The following is a 24,730-nucleotide window of genomic DNA, read 5'->3' on the forward strand; positions in this document are numbered from 1 at the left end:
TTTTTAACTGCTTGTCCTGGCCCGGGGCAATCAGATATTGTAAAGGGTTGCGTATTTCTGAATAAAATATATTATCAAAAAAAAAAAAAAAATATTCTATAGAACAATCCGTTTTAGTCGTTTTAATCTCATTTTTTTTCAATAGTTGTATAAAGTTGATATATTGTCAACCAATATTCAATTCAACTTATTTTTATCTCCTGTGAAGGAGGCAGTTCCTAATGTACTGAGTAGATCATGTCAAATTTTGATACTTTAAATTCAACGATTTCTGCTCTTAAACAACCAAGCCTGAAGATACGTTTACGCTTGAAGTGTTCTTTTTTAAAAATAATTCTATGAAACTCAATACTAAAGAGAAAACGGAGAAAAAACTCAAATATATATATAGATTAACTTTGTAGCGATGTAGGTACATGTATGTGTATAGAGTAAATTAGGCCTCTTAAGTCTCCGACATACAAACTCAGATAATATTGAATTATTGAATACCTTAGTACGTGCAAACAAGATAATGATTACTCCAAGGTTGTATGGGGCACCTGCACATGGCGATATTAATGTAGATAAAAGTACATTATCATAAAAATACTTTCACAGGTTTAGAATTTTTCAAGTTTACAGTATTAGCAAAAAGAAAATGCACTTAATTTTCTGGAAAGCTTCTGATAGCCCCAACGGGATTCAAAAGCATGACTTGCATATTCGCAATCGACGCTTTAACCTATTGCACCCTAACCCTAACCTTGAAAGAAAAAACATAAAGAATGAATTTGGATTTTACTGTTTATTTCGATAGGAAGCACGTCACAATATGAAGTTGTCCTATACAACCTTAAATACGTTTTTTTTCTTCTTTGTGTTTACAACATTCTATATATATCAGACCAGATATGACAGAATACAAGTACTATATAACGAAGATAAATTGACTTTTAAGGATTTAAAAAAGCAACATATAATTTTTATTTACATACCAGTGAATCGCAATTGCATAACACATAGCGATATCATTGTACAGGTTCTACATTCATGTAAAATATTACGCTGAAATATTTAAAAATCAAATTAAATTCTTGAATTTTAAATTCAATTTAAGTTTACAGCCCTCTTACATTCTGTTTTAAATTAATTAAGTTTATTACACTGCGAAGGTCTCACAGTGGGGGGTTTACATTAAACTGTTTTCACGTCTTTTAAATCAATGTTTTCATTTTTAACATCATAGTTCAAGTGTCGTGGTCTCCTACACGAGGTGAAGGTTGGAGAAAGGGGGAAGTAACTGCAGCACCGCATCCTCTCAAGTATTGACGTCAGAACAGGGAAAGAGTAAAGGGTCGCCTCGTCCCCCTTTTGTTGGGAACCCTTCACTTCCACCCAGCGTTTTAATCCGCGTTCGTACTCGGTGCCTGAAAAAATTAACTTTTTTAATACTTGCCCCACATGACATCTAACCATTCATTTTTTTTATTAAAAATTCAAGTTAGAAGTTTGTGTTAACCCAACAGATATGGTACCACTATTTCTAGCCATAAACTAATGTTTCACACAGAGAATACCCAAATGTGGCGGAAATAGACGTGTTTTCTTTATAAGTCAATGGAGTCACCGATGGATATACTTTTTTGAATAAATTTCTATATTTTACACAAGACTGCTCAATTTCAGATAGTTTCAAAAATATAAACAAAGTCATTACCATCCAGCCCTTGAAAATATGGCTAGCAATATAATGAATGTTTTATTTAGAGAATTTTGTTTGATGTTTAGACTTGTGCAATCTTGTATGATCTTCAATTATTCAAAAGGAAAATATATATGTATAATTTTGACAAAATCCACACAAACTACCACTCACCAGGAACAGTGTTATCCAGCATGAAACCTATGAAACCTCCCGTGAAGGAGGCAGTTCCGAATAGCACCTTGATCACCTGATCCAGTTCCGCAGAACCTTTGTCAAAATGCATTAAATGATATACATTTCAGAAAAACAGTCCACTTAAAGAAAGCGTAAGAGTAAAGTATTCATTTCAACATCTTCTGTATTTAGAAATTCTTTTTATACAAATCCATTTAGGGAGTTCTACATGTATCTTTAGTCAGGTGTATAAATAAGGTTTGAAAAAGTATTACAAAGCCGTGAACTCACACCTGTTTTGACAATAGCCTCGTTTTCAATCAGCCATTGTGGTATCATTAGACCCATCAAGAAAGAAACTCCTATGATCGTGATATTCCGTGTAGAGAACAGCTCACAAAACTGTAAAACTGAAAAAATATAATTATTTAAAATTGGAATGTTTCAACTACATTTTTTTTTGTTTAAGGGTTTCTAGGTACATGTACATATGTAGTATCCTGTACATATAATTGTGTCATTTGAGGTACAAAAAAATGTGTAACAATATCATATATATTGATTGTATGACGATATTAAAACATTATTTAACACTTAACAAATGAGATTAAACATGCATATGGCATGACATGTGATTGAGAGACATCAAGAAGGAGATGCCGATAATTGTAATATTGCGGGTGGAATAGAGCTCATAGAAATGTAAGACTGAATAGATCAAGTTAATGACTTCATCCAATTTACACTATTATACTTTAAGTTTGCATATTTTAAAATTTCAACGTGCTTGTTTTATTAATGTATTGCTTGGAATCATCAAATTGGTATTGCTCTTATTTTGGATATGAATTGACAAATTAAGGGTAACGTATTTCTTAGGTTTATTTAGGGTCTGTCATACTGTTAAAGAGCTGTAGAGACCTACCTGATATACCTACAGAGGCCACCATTCCGAGCCCCAGTAGCAGGGTCCCTCCAACAATGGGGTCAGGAATCAAGGCCAGGACAGCTCCAACCTTCCCCACCACACCCCACAGAACCAGCAGGACTCCAGCTGTTACAAACACCGCCCTGCTAGCTATCTATTGGAACGGGGTTTAGTACGTTTAGTATATGTTTATGACAGAAAGCAAGAATGTGCCTATTACAAAAATCCAGAGAAAGGCAAAAATATGGACTCGACAATGTGCAAATTTTGACAGAATCGTAATCTGTGTATGACAAGTCACACTAGTTCTTCGGTTTTGCCAGAATAAAGTTCTTGTTTTACGCTTACTTTTGTTATTCCAATGATCCCGATGTTTCCACTGTACGATGTTGTCGCGTGGCCCGCTCCCATTAGACCAGATATGATACTTGCAAAGCCTTCTATGAAGATGCCTCTGTTTATTGCGTGGGGAGGCGGAACTGGTGCTTCAGAAAAGCGAGAAGCGGCAAAATAATCACCAACGGATTCAAATATGGATGACAGAGTGGCAGCAAGCATACCCATATAGCCAGCAGCACTGAATGTCGGCATTCCAAAAGGAACTGAAGGAAATACCCAACACTATAAAGATATATTATATGTAAAGCAAACAGTACGATATTTCAAAAATCGTCATTTCAGAAAATAAAACTATTTACGAGGGAGAGGAAATTGGAACCACGATGAGTCGTAGAGAATGTCGAGTCTGGAGTCGGTCCTTGCTTGGAAAGAAGGTTCTGTGCTGTTGTTTGGGAACACTTCCAACTCAGTCAAAACATAAGAGAAAAGCCACACGATGGCAATTGTCAGGACCACTGGAAATAGCTGGAAGATCGGAAGCGTGGTCATGTGACACTTCCTTTTCAAGGAGAAGGACGGGACTGGAACTTGCACCTTGTTCATGACATTTGAAAACAATATCAACAACGCCACTGTTCTGTGAAAAAAGTAAAATCTTGAAAAGACTGCAATATTTAAAAGGTAGCTGCAGTTCTGTTCCGACTATGAACTACATACCAGCAGCTAACATGAATGGTACCTCCGAAACTTGCAATTTCGCATTGAACATGAATATTTACTGGCATTTTGTTCAACTCACAGTAAAGCGATGCCCCACTGTTTGTCACAGAAGTCAGATACCACGTGTGTGAGGGACAGTCCGATGAGGGATATAGTGGGGGCTATGGTGAGGGGTCCGACAAACCTCAGGATCAGTCCAATCAGACCCAGGCCCCCCACCACCACCTGGGTGATAGATGCCAGGATCAGGTTACCCTGGACCTGAAAGTTAAGTAATGGTCCACAGTTGATGTAGAATAAAGTAAAGAAAATATTTTCAAGACATATTTAACTAATCATCGCGGTAGATAGGCGTCGGATCTAGGGGGCTGGGGGCGGCTTAGCCCCCCCCCCCTCCCCACTTTTTAGCCGGGCTCTGTTGAAAGCAGAGTCCTGGTTCTAGGCAGGCAAATCGCCTATGTTACTATAAATAGTACAACTTCAAAAGTAAACAAAAAACCAAACAGCGTCAAAGTAAAAGCTTCCGCTATACCAAATAGTTACACAAAGAGCAACGTTTTGTCAAAAATGTTGTTATATTGTTTCTTTATATTAATATCGAGAGAATTGTCTATTTTTTAGTTCTCTTATCAATAACGTGTTTTAAAAACAAGACTATGCATTTTGGACACATACAATGCGCATGAATTTCCATGAACTACTTTGCTGCGCGTTGAAGAAATGGGGATTGAATATATAACATTTGAATATATAACGCTTCTTGCAAAATTCAAGGCAGCAACTATTGAATTTTTTTCTACTAAGCAGGCATATTTTTGTTTAAAGCTGCTTACACAATTTGGTCTCTTTGACGCTTTGTCTACATTAAAAGCATGCGAGAGAGAGAGAGAGAGAGAGAGAGAGAGAGAGAGAGAGAGAGAGAGAGGGATATTTTCAGTCTTTACTACACAATATATATAAAGACACACCAAAAGAGCCCGGCTTTCAATACTTCAGTACTTTGATTTGTAAAGTTTGACATAACCATAACAAAAGACCCTTTTTTGCTTGTCAAGATTTTTTTGATAAGTCTAGCCCCCCCCCCCCCCCCACTTTCAATTTGCTTCCGACGACACTGCGGTGTGTTTCTCATGTCTTTATATTACTTGGATATGCCGTTTGCTTGGCCTAATGGGTAAATTTCTTAAAATCATAAAAATAAGTAAACGGAAGAATCAAATTATCAATTACAAGAGTTGTCTCATTAGAATAACGATACAACTTTACCATGATCATATCAATAGTAATCATCGATGACTTTTTCTGAGCAAAGTCTTTACATTGAAAAATAAATCAATGAATAGTATTTCATCACAGTTAAACGCCTCTATGTCATTAAAGTTAAAGAAAATGAGCAAGAAGATGTATTTTAAAAAATAATCTTGGGAACATCTTGTAAAACGCTTTATAGTTTCACACGTATATGAAGGTCTTATCTAAACTAAACACAGAACTAAAACCGTGTGAAGCATAGCCCTGTACCTCTCTGATCCTCCTCTCCCAGGGTATAGCTAGGCTGTGGTTACCGTGCAACCCATTTACTAAAAAAAAGATTTTTTATATCAACCCTTAATGATCAAGCTGCTTTTCATGAGGTGAAAACAGCGTAAAATTTTAGAATTTGTCTTTTAAAAAAACAAACTACAAAACTGGCTTCACCATAAAAAGAACAGTGAACCTGTTGACCATGGGAATCAAAGGTTTATTGGGGTTTTGCCCTTACCATTTAGTTGTTTTCTTAAAGGGGCTTGGTCACGAGTTGAACTGTTTATTTTTCCATTGTTTGGTCTTTATTGTCCTTGAAAAACTATTTTTTAATAATCACAAAAAATTAAGTCTTGGTCGTGTCAGTTGTGGAGGTCTGAGCAAGATGGAAGGTCTACAATTTTTTTTTTTTTGGTGCAAAGAAAAAACAACTCATGTTATGGTTGTGTTTACATATTGAATAATGAATAGAAAATAAAAGGCTTCAAACAGATTTGAATGTGATAAACACTATGTACTGTTTATTTGTGTTCACAACGAACTACCCCGGTAACAAGGAGAAAAATCAATCTTTAAACAAAACCTTTTACAAAGTATTTTTAACAATTGTAAATTACATAAGATGAGTGTTGTTTACATTACAATGAATTGTTAGCTCTATATCTTTAAAATACCTCGACAACTGACATTTAAAATTTGGCTGACCATCCAAAATGAATTAAAGGAGCATGGTCACGATTTTGGTCAAAAATTATGTTATCGATTTTGATATTAAGTATGCTTCAGAAAGGCATTTTTAATAGGCAACCGAAATTTGAGTGTCATTTGTAGAGTTATAAGCGAGTTACAGAGCTTGAAATTCTTCGCCATGTTAATTAATAAAGCGTTTGTTTACATGTACATTTTGAACTCTGAAGTAAAAATTTCAGTTTCAAACCTAAAACGGATGTGTTTAACGTTAGGGACTGTTTATCTATGTTTTAAGAAATAAAAAGATAAATGAATAAGCTGGGAATTTTTTTACTGGTATATTGAACCTATCTAAACAAAAACATGGCACGAGCCTTGTTTACATGACAAAGAATTGTGAGCCCTGTAGTTTGCTTATAACTCTACGAATGACTCTCAAATTTTATTTGATCATTAGAAATGCATTTCTTAAGCATTGTAAATAATAAAAACATAAAAATAGAATTTGACCAAAATCGTGACCATGCCCCTTTAATATGCTTTAATGAAGCGTTTTGAAAATAAATAAAAATATTTTTTCAGCTCAAATCGCGACCATGTCCCTTTAAATGCGCAAAGCTAATTTTAATTTAAATATCTGCATTTATTTTATTTGTGTTTTTTTTTATTCGCAGGGAGGGTGGTCTATTGTGGGTGGTATATTGACCTACTTCCGTTTGTTGGACATTTGAATTGGTCCAAAGTCATCATCACAACTATCGGGGCAACGAACGTATGGGATCCACCTTGTATAATTGGCAACCTGTCGAGGAGATAATATTTTGTTAGTAAATCAGATAATGAATGAATCTATCATTGCCATCAATGTACACAGCGATAACAGTCACGGAAAATTGAAATTGTTTTTTTTTTAAGTATAGTTTTTCTGCAAATGACGAAAATTTCTTCAGTTACCACTTGCATGCATTTTATGTATTGTTAGTTAATCAATGCATTGGTGTGTACAGTAATCATGCTGTAAGCAAAAACAATTGTTTTTACACGTATATGTTATGTGTTTTCAAATAAATTTTATATTATCATGCAATGCAAACATTTGGCGGTCAGTGTTCCAAATTTACGTTTAACCGTATTTCTAAAGAAAATAAATTAGACTTTATGTGGAACCTCGCAAAATATAACGATCTATAGGTCCTGGAGATATCTGGTTTAATAATAGATGCAACAAGAGGAAATATGCACATATTTACATACCGAGGTATTTTGCCTTGGGTGAAAAAATTGTAATCAAAGCGTTTAAAAATTTTCCAAATGTGTGTGAATGATAAAATCTTGAGAAAATGAATAGCGCAATAAAAATATAGTTACGTATTCAGGTGGTATGGGACACTTCCATGTTGTGACGTATTGTTTATCGAAATAAACAATAAAATTAAGTGCAGTTATATAAGTAGTTTCTTTCCTAATATTGTCATCTAACAGCGTAGCGCAGTGAGTTAGAGGGTTTACTACGAATCTGTAAGTCATAAGTTCGAATCCCAATGTGGGTTTTACAATTTTTACCTTTCAGAATATTTTTAAAAGCTATTTTTTGGTTAGATATTGTAAAATTTGAAAATTCTAAACCGGTGAAAGTATTTCAATTATAATGTAATTTAATCCACATTAATATCGACAGATGTCCCATACCACCTTCATTCAAACAGTTTTCCCTCAGGAATACAATGTATGTCTAGTCTGAGCACAACTTATCTCGGCAAAAACCAGCGGAAATAGAATTATGCCTGGCTTAATTCAACCCAAGTTTCAGTTTACATTATATCGCTTAACATGTCAGTGAATATGAAAATACAATTTACTACTATTATATAAATAGTGCTTGTTTGGGAGGGTAATAGTTGAAATTGACACCCCGAGAAAACCATTGTCAACCGACGCGAAGCGGAGGTTGACAATGGTTTTCTCGGGGTGTCAATTTCAGCTGTTATCCTCCCAAACAGGCACTATTTATTTTGTTATACTGAATGTCTTAATTTTAAAGAAAATTTTATTACTTTTATATAAGAATAACGTGAATTCTTCAGCGAACCGTACGCGCATAATTTTCGCGCATGTAACAATTTTTAATGTTACCCGTTGCTAAGTGTGTTGCTAACGCTGAGGGTAATAGAAAGGAATATGAACTGCGTCTTAACCAATCAGATTTCAGTATTTAACATGAAAGTATAACAAAATATAATAGTAACTCCGTATACCTCACGCCAAGAACACACTGTAGAATGGTAGCGATCCCGCACATAAACATCGTGATACTAAGGAGCTGCGCGCGCACTTCGTTCTCGTTTTCTGGACAGAACAATGACGCCAAGATAAAGGGGAGCGACAAAGTCCCACCCAGGGTCATCAAAGCTTGCTGAAAAACACGAAATATCATATGTGACTATACTCTATTTTTTACAATTTACAGTGTAAGAGACAGTCCTCTATAATGTAAGAAGGTCGGTGAATTAGGTGGGTAAAATGCGTATATAATAACACGTCGTACAGAGATGAAAAATTAAAGTTTTAAAAAGTATAAAAAAAAAAACCTTCCTTCTAGCGATGTGAATTTAAAAAATATTGATTTAAAGCACATTGGTAAATTCAAATATGATAAGATCTGGTGTATGGCACATATTCCAAAATCTTCAGCCATGCAACGATTTTTTTTCACAACTTCCATAGTGTGATTATGCTATAGAGTGGGTCTCCTGTCTATATGTTTGTCAAAGTTTATTTAAAAGAACAGAATTTAAACCAAAAAAGCTTGGCACATTAGAAATCTTATTTTTTAGGATAACATTTGAACGTTTCAGAAAAAAAATGCAAGTCCGTGGTTGTCAAAATATTCTATCACACATGCTGTTACCTGAATGGATGAGTGCATGTTATTGCATTAGTAATAATAAAAAAAAGGGAAGGTGATTAAGTTAAAATACATGTATTGTTTTTGCATGCTTACATTATATCACAAAGCAGTTAATTTAGGTACTTTAAAAACAAATTATTTGTTTATAGTCTCTAGGCTATAATTAAGTGTAAAATATATTTAAAGGTGCACAGCTGTAATATTGGGTTCTTGCGCTTATTTAAAGGTTCTAATGTAGACCGTTTACTTACTTACAGGTTCTACTGTATACTGTTTACTTATTTACAGGTTCAAATGTATACTGTTTACTTATTTACAGGTTCAAATGTATACTGTTTACTTATTTACAGGTTCTACTGTAGACTGTTTACTTATTTACAGGTTCTACTGTAGACTGTTTACTTATTTACAGGTTCTAATGTAGACTGTCTATTGAATACTGCATGTAATTCTAGTCTTATTGTGTTGCAGTTCTGGTATTATATAGATGGTAAAGTGTTTTGAATTTTACATACCAAATACAAAATTATGATCAGGATTTACAGACTACCAATTTTGCCAATGATTATGTATTTATTTTACATTAAATTTTACGCTACTTATTGAGTATGCAATCATGCACTTTTGTAAAAACATGTATTGGAATGTATAAACACTTTTAATGTAATGTTACTATAAATTTTTTAACAGTAAATGTGTTATGTGGCACCTTACATTTTACAACTTGTGTCATAATGAATTACATTTTTGTAGCAGTGTTGCGGTTTTGGCATCACGGTAACAATGTAACAAAGGACATCGTGTCATGGCTTATTAAAAGTCAGCAATATGATTACTCGAGAGAGACAGTCTTCTACATGTCAGTGGCAAACTAACAATCACAAAATCTTCCACGAAAAGCAGTGATCCATGCTGACAGAAAAAAATCTATTTAGGCTATACCATTGCATTTGACACTTTATACATGTTTTTGCCTAGTCCCACATTAATTGATGCATGATAAATTATAAACAAATGTTCTTAAGCTTTGATTACTTATTTTCATAATTAGTAAAAGACACATTTATATTTTGACCTTTTGTAAATGCTTTTTTTGTGACAGCTATTCAAATTTTTAAAAAATTGCACAAAGAGTAATATCAGACATTATATAAACGTTTACCTGTAGTCCGAAAAGAACCATCAAATAGACAGGCGGCACCGAGTCCACGGAGTAGAAGACATTTTGACCCCCTTCAACCACACCCTCCGCTCCCCCTGCCTCGTCCCCCGGTAGACCCTGGGGGTCGGTCACCTGTTTGACCCTCTTGTCTGAATCTTCCCCTACTGAATCCAGGTCGGACATCGTGTAAAGCCTAATTGGAACGGGCACCTGTCTCTGTCTTTCAATCGTCGATTCCTGAGATGAACTGTGACACAGTGTGAATTTGTGAAGTTCGTTCACGGCTGATTTAAGATAACAAATATTTACTTTTGAAATAGGTGAAACGCTAACGTTCTTTTCTCTTTTCGAAAAAAAACCATCAAAATTACCCAATTTCCCCTTACTTTTCAGATAAGAAATAGGCATATTTTGAATTTGTCGTTATTCCGAAACTTCCCACCGACTAACCATATACAGAGGCTCGTGGTGGAAACTGTTCATCACTGCAAATTACCTTACATCAACTGGAACCAATCAACTATCTCCCAGTTGGTGATTTTTTATTACGAATTCAGTATTGCTTTAACTGATTTTCAAATATGTGAATATGAAGATGTTCTCTCTCACTTTAATTCACTTTAATTTACCTTAACTGTATAAACGCATTGTGTGCTAATGGTGGTAGTCGTTTTACATTTGGAGACAACGAAATAAGATTTTGATTTAAAAAGAAAACAAACCATTTTTATGTCTTCTGGTTATGTGCAAGCCATGCTTTAAAAAAAAAAGATAAACATGCACTATCTCATTTGCAACATCTAGCTGTGGGTTTGTAAGATCGACAGAAATACCTGTGGGGTTTTGTTTTCGTTGTAAGTTACGGCATGTCTTTCTGATCCCCTGCACATACTTCCTGTTTCAAACTTTTTGAACTTTGGAGCAGAATAAGTGCAATACAGGGAATAGTGTTTATTTCGACATAAAACGAATATTTTCACTCAAAAGTGTGCAATTTTTTAAATTTTCTTTTCAAAACAGGAGATCTAACACTATTTTATTATATCTTAAAATGATCCTAGAAAAGAATATAACGTCAAAAACTGAATTTCTTTATATCAAGGAGGCTCAACAAAATGTGACCGCGTATATTTGTACGGTGCTAGGGAATTCTTCTGGATCTGTATATCCGCCGTGTGCAGTACGGACGGGGTGAGGGAATGTTGGCGTCGAAGGTATAAGTAGTATAAGGTTGAGGCGCGCTGTGGGCCGTAAGGTAAAAACGAAGGGTAGGTTTGCCGTATTCCCGAAGGTCCACCAGTATACAGTTCCAGAGAAATAAACCAAGTGATGAAAGATTCCGTATTTATTGGACGAGATTCAACGATGGCAACATTAAAACATTTTAACAGACAGACATTTTACAAACAAGTCGGATATGGCCAGTAGTGGCCTCCGGACTCAAGACTCTGGGTGAGTCGGACGTGGCCGAGGCTGGCCGCCGTATTCCAGACTGCCGATTGACAATTGTACATAATTATTTATAAGAAACTGAACAATGAGTATAAATTGACAGGTGATGACATAAGTAAGCTGAGTGAAAGGTTCACAGATATAAAATAATTAAATAAACTCAATGAGTCTTTGATGTCCAAGACATGTAAAACTGATAATTGCACAATGTTGTTTTAAGAGATTAACAGTCCTTGAGACATGGCACTCTGTCTCTTTGAAATCACATACAGAGTCCGAAAAGTGTCAATCACTAAATAAATAAGTAACTTTGTAAGAAATAGATTGTGAGAAAATATTAAAAACATATGTTGAATTTTAAAAGTAAAGTCAAAAATAAAGTTATAATTGAACGGTGAATTTTGCACGGTGATAAAAATATAAACATCAGATCTACCTTAGATTTTAAGACAGTAATTAATAGGCTATATACTATAATTTACTGAAGAAAAACCAATATGTTTTACATTTTAAATTTTGGTATTTTCTAATGTTTTTATATACAGCTCTTCTTCAAAAGAACATCAAAACAGTCTTAAAATGGCGAAATCAAAACGAACCCTCTTAAGACAATGTCCAGAATGTCAAAGAGTTTGTTTAAAAATTAGAGAGAGATGTTTTAGAATTAGAAAAAGTTTTATATAGTGGCCTCACAAAAATACTTGTAACTTGTGATGTGCATGTATGCATTAGATTTACAGAAATAATATTGATAAGAAAATACATAATGATATTGCATCAAATTTACTACATTTATCATGCATTAGTTTCACTTTGTACATGTGTCAAATTACATTGAGTGACATGGAGCCTAATGAAAATAAAGAAATGAAAATTTATTAAAGACGCACTTCTCAAATTGGTATTTACCTAAGTTATAACTAAACTGCGTTGAGTATATCTTAAAAATAATTGTTAAATACTTTAAAGTACGAATTTATGTAGAGTTTTAAAGATTTTATCGCATCTGTGACATTACTTTTGAATCAACCCTCCTCGTTGTACCGATCTCAAATTAAGACAAAACCTGAAGAAATCCAGACTCTTACCTTGAATCAGTGCTAGGTATCTGAAATAGGGTCAGTGAACTGATATGTACGTAACTTATCTAGCTACTTGGGTTGGTAAAAAAGGAATTTCACAGATCGCATACCTTTTTAGCTAAGGAATTGGCGATATCTTATCAATTATAACATATTACAAATGTACATAGTTACATAATTTCGAAATGAAATTTTAAAAGAAGATGGCCGAATAAAGCAGGGAAATTGCCTCCTTTTGATACTGAAATCATTAATCCAGAACCACACGTGCAAACATGCAAGCCGAGTTGGTGTCGACATTGATGTGAGTGTCACGTGATTGTCATTGTTGTCTAAATATAGCAACAGAGAAACTGGCGCAAAGGAGAAACGAATTAAAATTTAACGGGACATGATAACGATTTTGGTCGAATTCTATTTTACTGTTTTTATTATTTGCAATGTTTTAGAAATGCATTTTAGAACCATTTTAACAAGACCTTGGACTTTCGGTTGGACGTAGCTACCTGTTTCTTGGGTCAAAACAAGTTGAAAATGACGCGGTTTCAAGCGAAATATGCACCGATTGCGTAGTCTTAGCTCAAAAGCCAGACAAATCTTGTTGATTTCATAGAGCAATGGCTGAGTGGCCAGCAATGAAATAGACAAGCCTACATCACATTACGTAAATTTGATTAATTGCTCATTAAATCAAGATGAAAGGAAATTAAAATAGTATATTTTTCTTTCTTTTTTACTATCATACAACATGGCAGAGAAAAAATAATAAATGTTTAGAATCTAACAAGGACTATATTTTTGGCGTAATATTAGCGTAGGAAAATATCACGTTTCGCAATTCAGAACTGCTGCAGATTAATGAGCCTGTTTTAGCATTTTAAAAACAATAACATTAATGTTGGATTTTTTTTACTATTGTGAACTAATGAAATGCATGATACTTGGGTTTCAGAATATGTTTTAAAAATATGATTTGCCTATCAAATTACATTTTTATAATCTTTTTAAGTCGTCCATTCTGTACATTGATTTTTGTGAAAATCAGTTCAAGAAGATTCTCTCTTGTTAAATGGTCAATATATTAGCTTTTCTGTCAGTTTATAATATCTTTATGTAAAGTCTTCATAATACATAAAAATCAGAAATATTTTATTATTGGAAGCAAAAAAAAAATAATCAAAATTTCTTTAAAACTTAAAAAGATTAGAGGAAATGCGGGCTAAGCAATTTTAATTTTAGTATAAATATTTATTTTTATTTAGTAGTATAAGCTGATAGACATTCTGATATTCTATCATTTCATTGAAGAATAGAATCTTCAAATCTTAGACAATTGTCTACAAAGAGCTACACTTATATTTATCATCCTTTATATTGAGAAAAAAGGTAGTGACCATGACCTGACCTTTCTGCGAAAACTGGTAGAATCATTTGGTAATATGATCCGTTTGACTGTGTCAAAATTTTATGAATTTCTTATTATATTCTTTTTCGCGGAATCGTTATCAGCCGCAAGGTTTGTGACTTTTCCTGTATCTCTCAGTCTTAAAGAAATCGAATGGACGACCTGGGAATAAAAACAAAATGAAATTTACTTATATTAAGGCGCACAAAAAACTTGCGCTTGTATAGACAGTTAAACCGGCTTTCAGTACTCTCAGTTCTTTAGAACTTTATTACTCATATGAGTGATTTTTATACAATTTCATTTTTTATCTTTTATCCCTTTCTATCTAAAAACTCAAAAGATTGTACGCATTCTGTTTATCGCTTATTTTTTTAAATCTTATTTTTCCTTTTGTGTATTTTCGGTATTTTAGCTGCACCAAATAAAATGGCGGGTGAAGTTGAAAATCCACAGATGAATGAAAAACCTGCACTCGTCTCTGGGATCAATTTAGGAAGGCTAAGGGAAAAAGTCAAGTTTTACATTGAAAAGGTGTGTTATTTTAGATTTGATACTTGATTTTTCCTGCCCTGTCATTAAAATGAAAAAAAGTAGTTTAATGTTTTAAGCTCGAAATTCCTCAGATCTTCTCGGATATTGTCTGAAAAATATGTGCAACATTTCCCTGTTCATTCTCAATGCAGATCTGTTCTTAATTTTTACAGCACCAGTATGAATCCGCATTGTTTTGGGCAGATAAAATCGTTTCCCTCTCAAACGGTATGGTATCTGAACTTAAAATTTATGATAGTCAAGTAACAAATCTGAAAATCTGTTCTTCTTTTTGAATAGGCATTATGATTAACCTGATTAAAAACTAATGATGACATTAATGAAAAATACTTTATGAATGATGAGATCTTGATTTATCGGTATAATTAAAAAAAATAATAATTAAATATTGTTCAATGTTGTAATGAGCAGGGAACCCAGATGATGTTTATTGGTATGCGCAGACTCTGTACCTGACTGGGCAGTACCACAGAGCTTCACAACTCCTGAAGTCAAGGAAACTGGACAAGGTGAGATCATTAGAGGATGCTGAAGGATTCTGTCTGACAAAATTAGGAACATAGATATGAACTATAGTCTGTCCCAATATATTTATGCTGCATATTTGAATGATTTTAAATAAAAATACACATTCCTGTGACAGAAGTGCAATTGAAATCGATGAAAGGGAAAATTTCCAAGATAATTTCACTCACATATTATCATTTTTCCCTCGTAAAAATTCACAGGAACGAAAACAGATTTCCTACGGAGATTTTTAATGGGGAATGTTGACATCTTTTCTCCATTCGGAATTACTCGGGACACCTCGCGCAGTTTTTCAACATTATCATCCGGGTGTCTTCATCTCCTTGGCAATGGAAAACCCCCGTAGACTTTTTATTTTTAGCCATGTATTGATACCTGACAAGCTAGAGGGGGCGTTTTAAAGGGGAAATCTTGGGATTTTTTCATACTATTGAATGAACATTGTCTGAACCAAGAGGTATTTATAAATAACGAATAATTTAAGGAAATATGTGGCAAAAATATCTTGGGACAGACTTTAGTGTGAATAAATTGTTTTGGGCAAAGTTCATTATCGAATTTGTGTGCCAGCTTAAATTGACAGTGCGTGATTACATTATAACAGCTTTCATATTGTTTGAAATAAAAATGATAGATTTGTTTGTTGGAAAGTCTAATGGAGTGCCTTCATTTTATACTGAAATAAAATCATTTCATTACATAAATGTTTAAGATTTAAAAACAGAAAAAATAGCTAGAAAAAAAACAAAAATTGTTTCGAATAGTTGTTTATTGATACTGTCATAACCCCTCAATATTGCTGTGAAGTAAATTTGAGTAGATTTTTTTTTTTTCCATCCGAGTGCTTCTAACAAAATTAATGCAGAATATATGTATTTGTCATTGCTTGATATACCTCTGACAATTTGTTCACAGTACATGTATTTTCTAATTTTTTACAGACAAATTCTTCATGTCGCTACCTGGCGGCCAAATGTCATGTAAGTCATTTTTTTTACCATCCTTTCATACTTTATTTCCTTTGTATAAAGTATTTGTGAAAAAAATATGGGTTTGGTAGACAAACATTTTATTTTTCATTTATAGTTTGAATGTAAAGAATGGCAGACGGCTCTCAATATTCTAGATATGGTGGATAACAACAGTTACCTCCCTTCCTTCAGCAAACAAAACTTGACCGAATCACTGTTTGATCAGAGTAATAAAGAGGTAATCAAAAACGTAAATCCAAATATATAACATTGTAGGGTTTGCATTGTATAGCGGGTGTTTTTGAGGCTGTAAATACATATGCTTTTTATCAGTTAATCACACTTATGGTATTTATTACTTCATTTTGTGATTTAATGATAACGTACTATAACTATGCATTTATGAAAATCCACACAAAAAAACCAAACTTCTTCTGTAAATATAAAAGAGAACAGTCTTGTGATAGAGGATTCAGGAAGTGGGCATATGTCTTCTATATAAATGTAGGTGGAGCATTCTATAAACCTGCTAAGAGGAAGAATCTATGAAGCCATGGACAACAGGAATCTGGCGGTCGACTGTTTCCGCGAGGCTCTGAGACAGGATGTGTATTGTTTCGAGGCGTTCGATATGCTGGTTCATCATCACATGCTCTCCGCACAGGAAGGTACTTGAATTATCGGTTTTAGCTATAGAGCTTGATATGGATGAGTGAATTCCTTTGTTCTGTACAAACTTCTACCATATCTACTGTTAAACAGCATAAAATAAAATTTCCATCAGATTTAAAATTGGTGTTAGGAGGAATTAGATAACTATTAATTTTTGGCTCACCATAAACCAAAGTCAATTTTTGTCTGGCATGCATCCATCTGTCCATTTTTCTATCATTCAAAGAAATTTTTTGTTGTATGCACTATAAAACCATGTGTATGAAATGATAATTGTAAAAAATTATTTTGGGCATATATCTAACCTTATTTAACAGATGTATATATACATATACTATCAATTGTCAAATAATTACAGTGGTTTTAATTTCACTATGTTCGCAATTATCATTTTCCCCCGAAATTTAACCCATCGTGAACACTATCATTAGTTTTCAAAAACGTTTCAATGCTTGTATTCTGATCAATTAATTTTCTAGCAGCGTGAAATTAAAATCATCGCGATTGGTACTTTATTAGAAATCATGAAATTTTAACACCATGGAGTTAAAGCGACTTACAGTATATAGTCCCTTTCTGTGTTATTTTATTTTAGAAAAGATATTCATTAGTCACTGTGTTTTGTTTCAGAACGTGAATTACTAGACACTCTCCCTTTTGCTATACAATGTCCGATAGAAGATGTGGAACTTATTCGATATTTATATGAAAATAGAGTCAAAAAGGTATTATTATCTATTGAAAACTGATTATCTATACCTTTTTTAAACTTTTTCCAAAAGCATTTAGAAAAATAACTTATATACTGTAGACTGAAAAGTTTTCTTTATGTCTTCATCTACATATTTATGATATTCTTTTAAAATAGTATGATAAACCTAAAGACCACAGAGTCCCGGGGACCTTAGCATGTTTGAAGGATAACATGGACATTGTGGTGAACGTAGCAGAGAAAAATTACTACAACTGTGATTTCAGAGAGTGCTACAAAATCACCACCAGGTAAGGAAGACTTCTGCAGTCATTTAGCAATTTGTCATGATATATATTAACTATTCTGTTGGTTGGAAGATTTTTCTTATATTTTCTGTGGATGTAAAGTTTTATATCATAATGAAAGATTCTCTTTATTTTTTAAAGTAGGAATCAGTTTTCTGTAACAGTGTCTTAAAACTGAAAGTAAATGAGCATAAACATGTATATACATGTAATTTTCAAATTAAAAATTTTAAATGAATTTGGTCACATGTAAAGGACATTGTAAGTAAATGCTTACCTTAAGCTACATGTATTACATTTTCAGGGTGATGAGCAATGATCCATACAATAGCCAATGCTTGCCTATTCACGTTGCTGTCCTTGTAGAACTCAAGAAAGCTAAAGGTAATTCTCACAACTATACACATTTTAAATTGTTGGGAATCTTATTTATATTTTGTAAAAGAGTTTAAAACAGTAGAAAGAAATTCTAGATATATTTTCATGATATATGTTCTTAAATATAAACTGGATGATATCTTTATTATTTTACTAAACTTATACGTTTATAATTTTTTTTTCTGTCAGATTTATTTTACCTATCTCATAAACTTGTGGATCTGTATCCCAATGATCCGGTAAGTTTATTATTTTGTTTTGTCTCTTTTTAACATGGAAATGCATTTTGATATGTTTAAAAGTGATTCAATTAAAACTCTCAACACATTAAGTTATCATGCTGTAATTTAAGGTGTCTTGGTTTGCTGTTGGCTGTTACTACCTCCTGACAGAAAAAAGCGAACCAGCTCGGCGGTATCTAAGGTAACACCTTTGTCAGTTACTTCTTAGAAACCTGTTTAAAATATTGTACACATTGGCACATGTACATCCAGTATTTAACACAATGTATAATCATCTGGTTCTAGGTTATTTGAAGGAAATGAACTATTTTGAAGAAATATTCTTTAAATGCATGGTTAAATAAACTCATTTTGAGTTGTGCTGTAGAAAAAATTTTGTTTTGTTTCCTAGCAAAGCGACCACACTTGACCGCGTGTATGGACCGGCCTGGCTGGCGTTTGGTCACTCGTTCGCTGCGGAGAATGAGCACGACCAGGCAATGGTGGCGTACTTCACGGCATCTCAATTGATGAAGGGCTGTCACCTCCCCCTCCTCTACATCGGACTGGAACATGGACTAACCAACAATTTCAAGCTGGCCGAGCGGTTCTTCAGCCAGGCCCTGACGATCGCCCCGGAGGACCCGTTTGTGCTCCACGAGATGGGAGTTATAGCTTTCAAAAGTCAGGAGTAAGGATTAGATATATGTAGTACAAAAGAAGTCAGATTCATTAGTGTCATTAAAACAAAAATGTTACTGCTTTTTCATGCTTAAAAAAGTTATTTGACATAATGAATAAAGGAAAAGGGAGACATCTTAAAAAATATTCTATACATTTAGTGTCTAAAAAAAGAAAAATTCAAAAATTCATGAAAGATATGCTTGGATATGTCATATATTCATGGTGCAGTTAACATGAAATTTGAAATGTTGAGTACATGTCTGTAGATGGGGCACAGCAGAGAGATACTTTATGGATGCTCTCAGGATTCTAGAAAATATCGGCCAACAAGTTATCGTGGAAAAATGGGAACCCTTGCTCAATAATTTGGGACATGTGTATAGGAAGTTAAGGTATCTATTTCTTTTTTCTAACTGTAGACAAAAGTAGTTGAAATTGGAAATTATTTGAATGTTAGAACATGTTTAGTGAAGCATTGAATGCTTATTTTTGGATGTCGTCAGTCCTGTAACACACCAAGCGGGGCAGACAAATTGAGTACCGCTTGTTTGCCCGGTTTGCTAATTTGTCTGCACTGCTTGTTGTGTTACAGGACCGACGATATCCAAAAATTAGCATTAAATGCTTATATTTATGCTTATACTGATGTCTTTTTCTATAAATATATATGTCTTTTCAATGTAAAGCCATTATATACCCTCTAAGTCAGGGATATGAAACATACTGGTACATGGAACAGCCATATTAACACGTTATTTAGTACTTCCGCGACTAAAAACATAGTGCCAGAAACTTCGTAGAGAAAAATCATTTTATTTAGGAGTAGATATAATTTACTGATTATTTTTTTTTTAAAAGTACATATCAAATTGGTTATGTAAGATTGAATGTTTCATTTAATCTTACAAAAATGAATATACTCAAAACATATGAAGGCGTTTATAATTGTGCTCATGGTGCATGAACTAGCAAAGTGTATTAATTTAAACAATAAAATGCTTTCTTTGATGATTCATTCGGAATATGAAGGTAGCGACATTGCAGAAAAAATACATAACCCATGTTAGCGAGCAAAACAGGCTGTGTCGATATCTGTCCTGTCAGTTTCGTGTCAGTTTCAGCTGCTGTAGATTTTGACCAATCAATAAATGGGGGGTGTAGATTTCAGTCTGGCTGTTTTTATAGAGCTATGAATTAACTTTAAGTTTCCGTAAGAAATAGAGGGAATAATACTTGGTTGATGTAGATATAGAAAATTGAATGTCGCAGATTTCCAATGCAAACATAAGGGGAAATATACACTGACTGTAAATATTATCTCATGAATACAAGATACTACACTGAATGTAAATATTATCTCATGAATACAAGATACTACACTGAATGTAAATATTATCTCATGAATACAAGATACTTGTATGTACATTACTGTAACTACTGTATTCTAGGAACTATGACAAATCGCTGGAGTACCACAAGCGCGCGGGAATCCTCTCGCCCCAGAATCCCTCCACATACTCGGCCATTGGCTACACTTACGTCCTGATGGGGGACAATCTAATGGCAGTGGACTACTTCCATAAAGTAAGACTCAGTCATCAGTGGGACCAAACAGAATGATACAGTTTAATAGTAATAATGTTTACAATATAACAAAAATGTTAAAAATAAGTTAAGTAGTTATTAGCATATGATCATAATAGCTATTTCAATTCATTTAGATGAAATAAGTTTTATGCTCTTTAAGGATTTCAAATTGAAAGGTTTTGCTTCAGGCACTTGGAATCCGGCGAGATGATCAGTTCTCGACGACTATGCTATCCAGTGTTATAGAAACTCTTATGTCGGAGATGGATCCTTGTGAAGGTACAACAGATTTCATGATTAATTGGAATAATCATAGGAACAGAATCTACATTATTAAATGTAATCCTTGGACAAAGTGATGACAGGGACAAAATCTCTCTTACTCAATGTAATCTTGGAGAGAATAATGGGGAAAAAATCTACATATGCATATATTAATGAATTTATTTTACTTGAATTTAAATGGTAGAATGTATTTTAAAACTTTTGTTTTAATTCAAAAGGATTATAACGAAAAGCATATAATAAAGAATTGGACAAACATATATTATACTTTACCATAAATGTTGTTGCTTTTATGCTAGAGAAACTTTTTTGGAAGTACCGGTATATAGTCTTAAACGGCTAAAAATGAGAAAATTCATAATTTCCAAACTATCTTGTATAAAATTTAATATTTGAATTACAGGGGCTTCTGAAGATTTCCCGGCTTTTCCGACTCCTGGAAAATTAGAATTTTCTCACAGCAGTAGTCAGGAACTAAGTGACCTTGACATTAACCCTGAGGACAACTCGAGCATGGCAATAGAGGAAGTGGACATGGACGACTGATTTGTGTAACACCTCAGTTACTCCATTGATGGAGAATATGTGATTGAAGAGCTGCACAGGGACAGTGTGTATTTATTTAACACATGACACAATACACTGGTATATACAGCGGTGCAGTGCCTGGCCACAGCTCATTGTCACAAAGAGACAATTACCTGATGTCTCAGCCCCTAAACATGCTTAGCCATGTTCCGTTTTGGGATATTGTTCCTAAGACAAGGTGCCCTAAGAGATTTGGAGTTGAAGACTAAGAGATTTGAATGTATTGTATGACAAGATTTATTGGTTTTACATCATCCACTCTTAATTGGTATCAAGAATAAATTTTATATATCCTTCCTTGTAATATTTTTCTCAATTTAGTTAAGAGTAAATAATTCATATTGAATGAAAATAAATGCTGTATGATTTTTTTATGATTTAAAAAAAAAAATCAGGTTGACCAGGTGTCAGTTTTATATAATCGTCAACAGTCAATGCTTCAACCTGTTGATATTTTCTACAAGAGGAGTGGACTTTTTAGCTCACCTGAGGCTCATGAGAGATTTCTTGTTAGATTTTTGAATGGACAGCTGTCTGTCTGATAACTATATACATTGCGTTTTATTCCATATACACATTTTAATATATATATTTAGGAAAAATCTTTTAAATTGTTTAACTTATATAAAAGAATGCTATTATGAAGATTTGGTAGATTTATTTATAGCATATTAACCACTTGTGGTAAAAAAAAAAAAAGGGTCATCGAATCTAAGGGAAGGCTGTAGGCAATTATTTTCAGGTGAGCGATGTGGCCTCTTCTTATTAGTTTTGACGGTCGCAAACATGAACATATACTGAACAAACTCTTATAAATATTCTAAGTTGGTGCTTTATAAGCTATTAACACGTCTTTCATTCTTATTGCAAATTTTCAGCAAGGAAAAGTGAAAACAGTTACATTCAAAACATTAATACGCTTCTTCTTTTGTTCCTTGTACGTTAAGCTGGAATTCGTTACAACTTTCTAAGCACACCACACCTGTACACACCTGACTCACGCAGAAAATGAGCGGATCAATAACAAACACATTTTACAGCTGCTACCATAGTAACGAAATTATTTTTTTAAATCAGTTGAAGACAAAATACGAGACGGAGAACGAGAACTGAACTCCATCGACGAGGTACACAAGTAGCACGTGACAGGGGTCGAAATCACCGACAATTCGTGACGTCACTAACGTGATATTGAAAGAACGTAGACCATCAAACGGTCGCAATTCAGAAAAATATTTTTAAAATATACGGTTTTAAATTACCATAAGGAAATATTTTCTACCTATTTTTAAGACAGCATTTTGCCATACGGGTACAGTTCAGAAAGTCAACAACAACACAGGTGTGGTTTTAAAATTACGCGGGGCTGGGTATTCAGATCGTGTCTTTTTCTAACGTTAAATACGATAACAAAAATTAAAGTAAACCTTTCTCTATGTCCATTATAGAAATCGTTAATCTAAGATAAGACGGATCCGGCTGACTGTCAGATCAGATATAATGGCAAATATCCCTTTCTCCTTTATTACATGTAATTTACATGCATAAATCATTGATTTACATCGTGCGTGAACTTCGGAAAACAAGTAAATGTCTAGATATCGATCGTACCTCACATAAATGTTGTTTTTAAAAGATTACTTATCGCCTTAAATTGTTTGATTAAAAATTGTGCAATTGGCTACATTTTTGGTACGTATGTCTATAGGTAGAGCCACGTACGTACGTAGGACGTATGAATTATACGTCATCATCTAGCCAATTAGCGTGTCTTAAATTAATATCCGATTACAACCACGGTCTATAGCAGAATGTGAGCTAGTTAATAAGACAGATGGGCTCAAATGTCAACGTGGAAGCTGAGGAAAGATCTGACTCGGGCAGAATTACGAAGTACAATCCTAATAAAAATCAGAGCTTCCATCCGTTTCCCGGTTTTCGATACATCTCAAAAACCTGAAAGTGGATGGAAGTTCTAATTGTATTTAGTTTTAGATTTATTATTGGAAAAAAATCCATTTCATGGGGAAGAAAATTTTCAGCTGTCTGTATATAGCAATGTACGGGAATACATGGAAAATGTTGCCCATGTGTGCGAAAATTACCCGTCACAATATATATTAATCTTAAAAATTGTTTGAACGTTTGACTTGGGAAGGGGGGATAATGCACATTTTTGTTTAGTCGTAAAATTGCCTAAGGCACCGAACCCACACCCTAAAAAGCCTAGTTATGTAAGGTTAAATAATGTCTGGTGAGTTCAGTTACAACAAAGTACGTTATCCGACTTTGGCCACAGACTAATATTTTTCTAAAATGTTCAATTGAACTTGGGATACAAATGATATTTTGAATGTATAGTGGGTCTTCTCTCCTCTTTTTTGTTGTTGACTGAAATCGCTTTGTTTTCAATTTGACCTTATTACGACTGACAAAAATATGGAACACAGACCCACTCTTTAAAAGAAAATGCATTGAAGTTCTTTAAGGTACTTCACTTCACCTAGACCTATACTTTTTAAGACAGTACGTCACAAGATGTCGATTTAAATGTTTTGTTAAACTGTTTGTATCAATCAATTCAGATGTATATCGTCATAGCTCAGTGGTTAAAGTATCAGGCTTGTGAACCGCAGATCATGAGTTCGAATCCGCCTGTGGCTTTTGTTTATGTTTACTGAATGAAATTTTTAAAAATATAATTTTTATCCAAAACTGCACATTTTTTTGCCTATTTGACATATATACTTCTTATCCGTCATGCTCTCTATCATAATCAAGTAATTTTCTGCTGATTTGAGAAGCTACTTGATGGTGTAGTGTAGTACCTTAAAAGGACACTATTTGTTGGTTCTAATACGCATACGCCAGTTTAAATAAACATAATTCAAGTATTGAACACATTTAAGGGTTACACATCGATATTATGTCTATTTTAAATATACATTGTTTTGAAAGATTTTGAAAAATAAATCCGATTTGTTGATATTTTAATATTTTGGACTAGCTTAATTGAATTAAGACTTCTTCATACTCGGGGGCCTGACATTAGTATATTATACTAAGCGGTACATGTTTATGCATACTTATTCATGCATATGCATAAAAGTATATGTATATTAACATACTACATGCATATGTCGTACATGTACGAGGATACTTATATAGCCGACATACATAAACACGTCTGG

At 33.7% G+C, this 24,730-nt stretch overlaps 2 protein-coding genes across 2 annotated transcripts; one reads left to right on the forward strand and one right to left on the reverse strand.

Annotated features, from left to right (window-relative positions):
• Positions 1-942: 942 nt before the first annotated feature.
• Positions 943-10,351, reverse strand: LOC128181645 (solute carrier family 23 member 2-like). The gene is made up of 11 exons (XM_052850118.1): positions 10,133-10,351; positions 8,318-8,475; positions 6,773-6,864; positions 5,370-5,428; positions 3,928-4,109; positions 3,488-3,765; positions 3,138-3,391; positions 2,787-2,943; positions 2,155-2,271; positions 1,859-1,954; positions 943-1,409 (listed from the first exon to the last, which is right to left on the reverse strand). Exons 1-11 carry the CDS (start codon positions 10,313-10,315, stop codon positions 1,177-1,179), a joined length of 1,809 nt encoding a protein of 602 aa, XP_052706078.1. The 5' UTR covers positions 10,316-10,351; the 3' UTR covers positions 943-1,176.
• A 4,138-nt stretch (positions 10,352-14,489) lies between these two features.
• On the forward strand, positions 14,490-21,836 carry LOC128182375 (cell division cycle protein 16 homolog). The gene is made up of 16 exons (XM_052850980.1): positions 14,490-14,605; positions 14,779-14,833; positions 15,038-15,135; positions 16,096-16,134; positions 16,241-16,363; positions 16,634-16,793; positions 17,428-17,522; positions 17,666-17,799; positions 18,101-18,180; positions 18,364-18,413; positions 18,527-18,597; positions 18,808-19,086; positions 19,346-19,471; positions 20,528-20,663; positions 20,855-20,945; positions 21,355-21,836. The coding sequence occupies exons 1-16, from the start codon at positions 14,501-14,503 to the stop codon at positions 21,495-21,497; spliced, it is 1,785 nt and encodes a 594-aa protein (XP_052706940.1). The 5' UTR covers positions 14,490-14,500; the 3' UTR covers positions 21,498-21,836.
• The last annotated feature ends 2,894 nt before the right edge of the window (positions 21,837-24,730 follow it).

The sequence above is a fragment of the Crassostrea angulata genome, chromosome 4 (assembly GCF_025612915.1).
Source record: "Crassostrea angulata isolate pt1a10 chromosome 4, ASM2561291v2, whole genome shotgun sequence".
Lineage (NCBI taxonomy): Eukaryota > Metazoa > Mollusca > Bivalvia > Ostreida > Ostreidae > Magallana > Magallana angulata.

Coding starts and splice junctions, on each gene's coding strand:
- LOC128182375 (XM_052850980.1), top strand. CDS start 14,501: ATGGCGGGTGAAGTTGAAAATCCACAGATGAATGAAAAACCTGCACTC. Junction 14,834..15,037: donor AATCGTTTCCCTCTCAAACG/GTATGGTATCTG, acceptor TGTAATGAGCAG/GGAACCCAGATGATGTTTAT. Junction 20,946..21,354: donor GGAGATGGATCCTTGTGAAG/GTACAACAGATT, acceptor TTTGAATTACAG/GGGCTTCTGAAGATTTCCCG.
- LOC128181645 (XM_052850118.1), bottom strand. CDS start 10,315: ATGTCCGACCTGGATTCAGTAGGGGAAGATTCAGACAAGAGGGTCAAA. Junction 5,429..6,772: donor CAAATGTCCAACAAACGGAA/GTAGGTCAATAT, acceptor TCTTTTTTTTAG/TAAATGGGTTGCACGGTAAC. Junction 1,410..1,858: donor GCTGGATAACACTGTTCCTG/GTGAGTGGTAGT, acceptor TAATTTTTTCAG/GCACCGAGTACGAACGCGGA.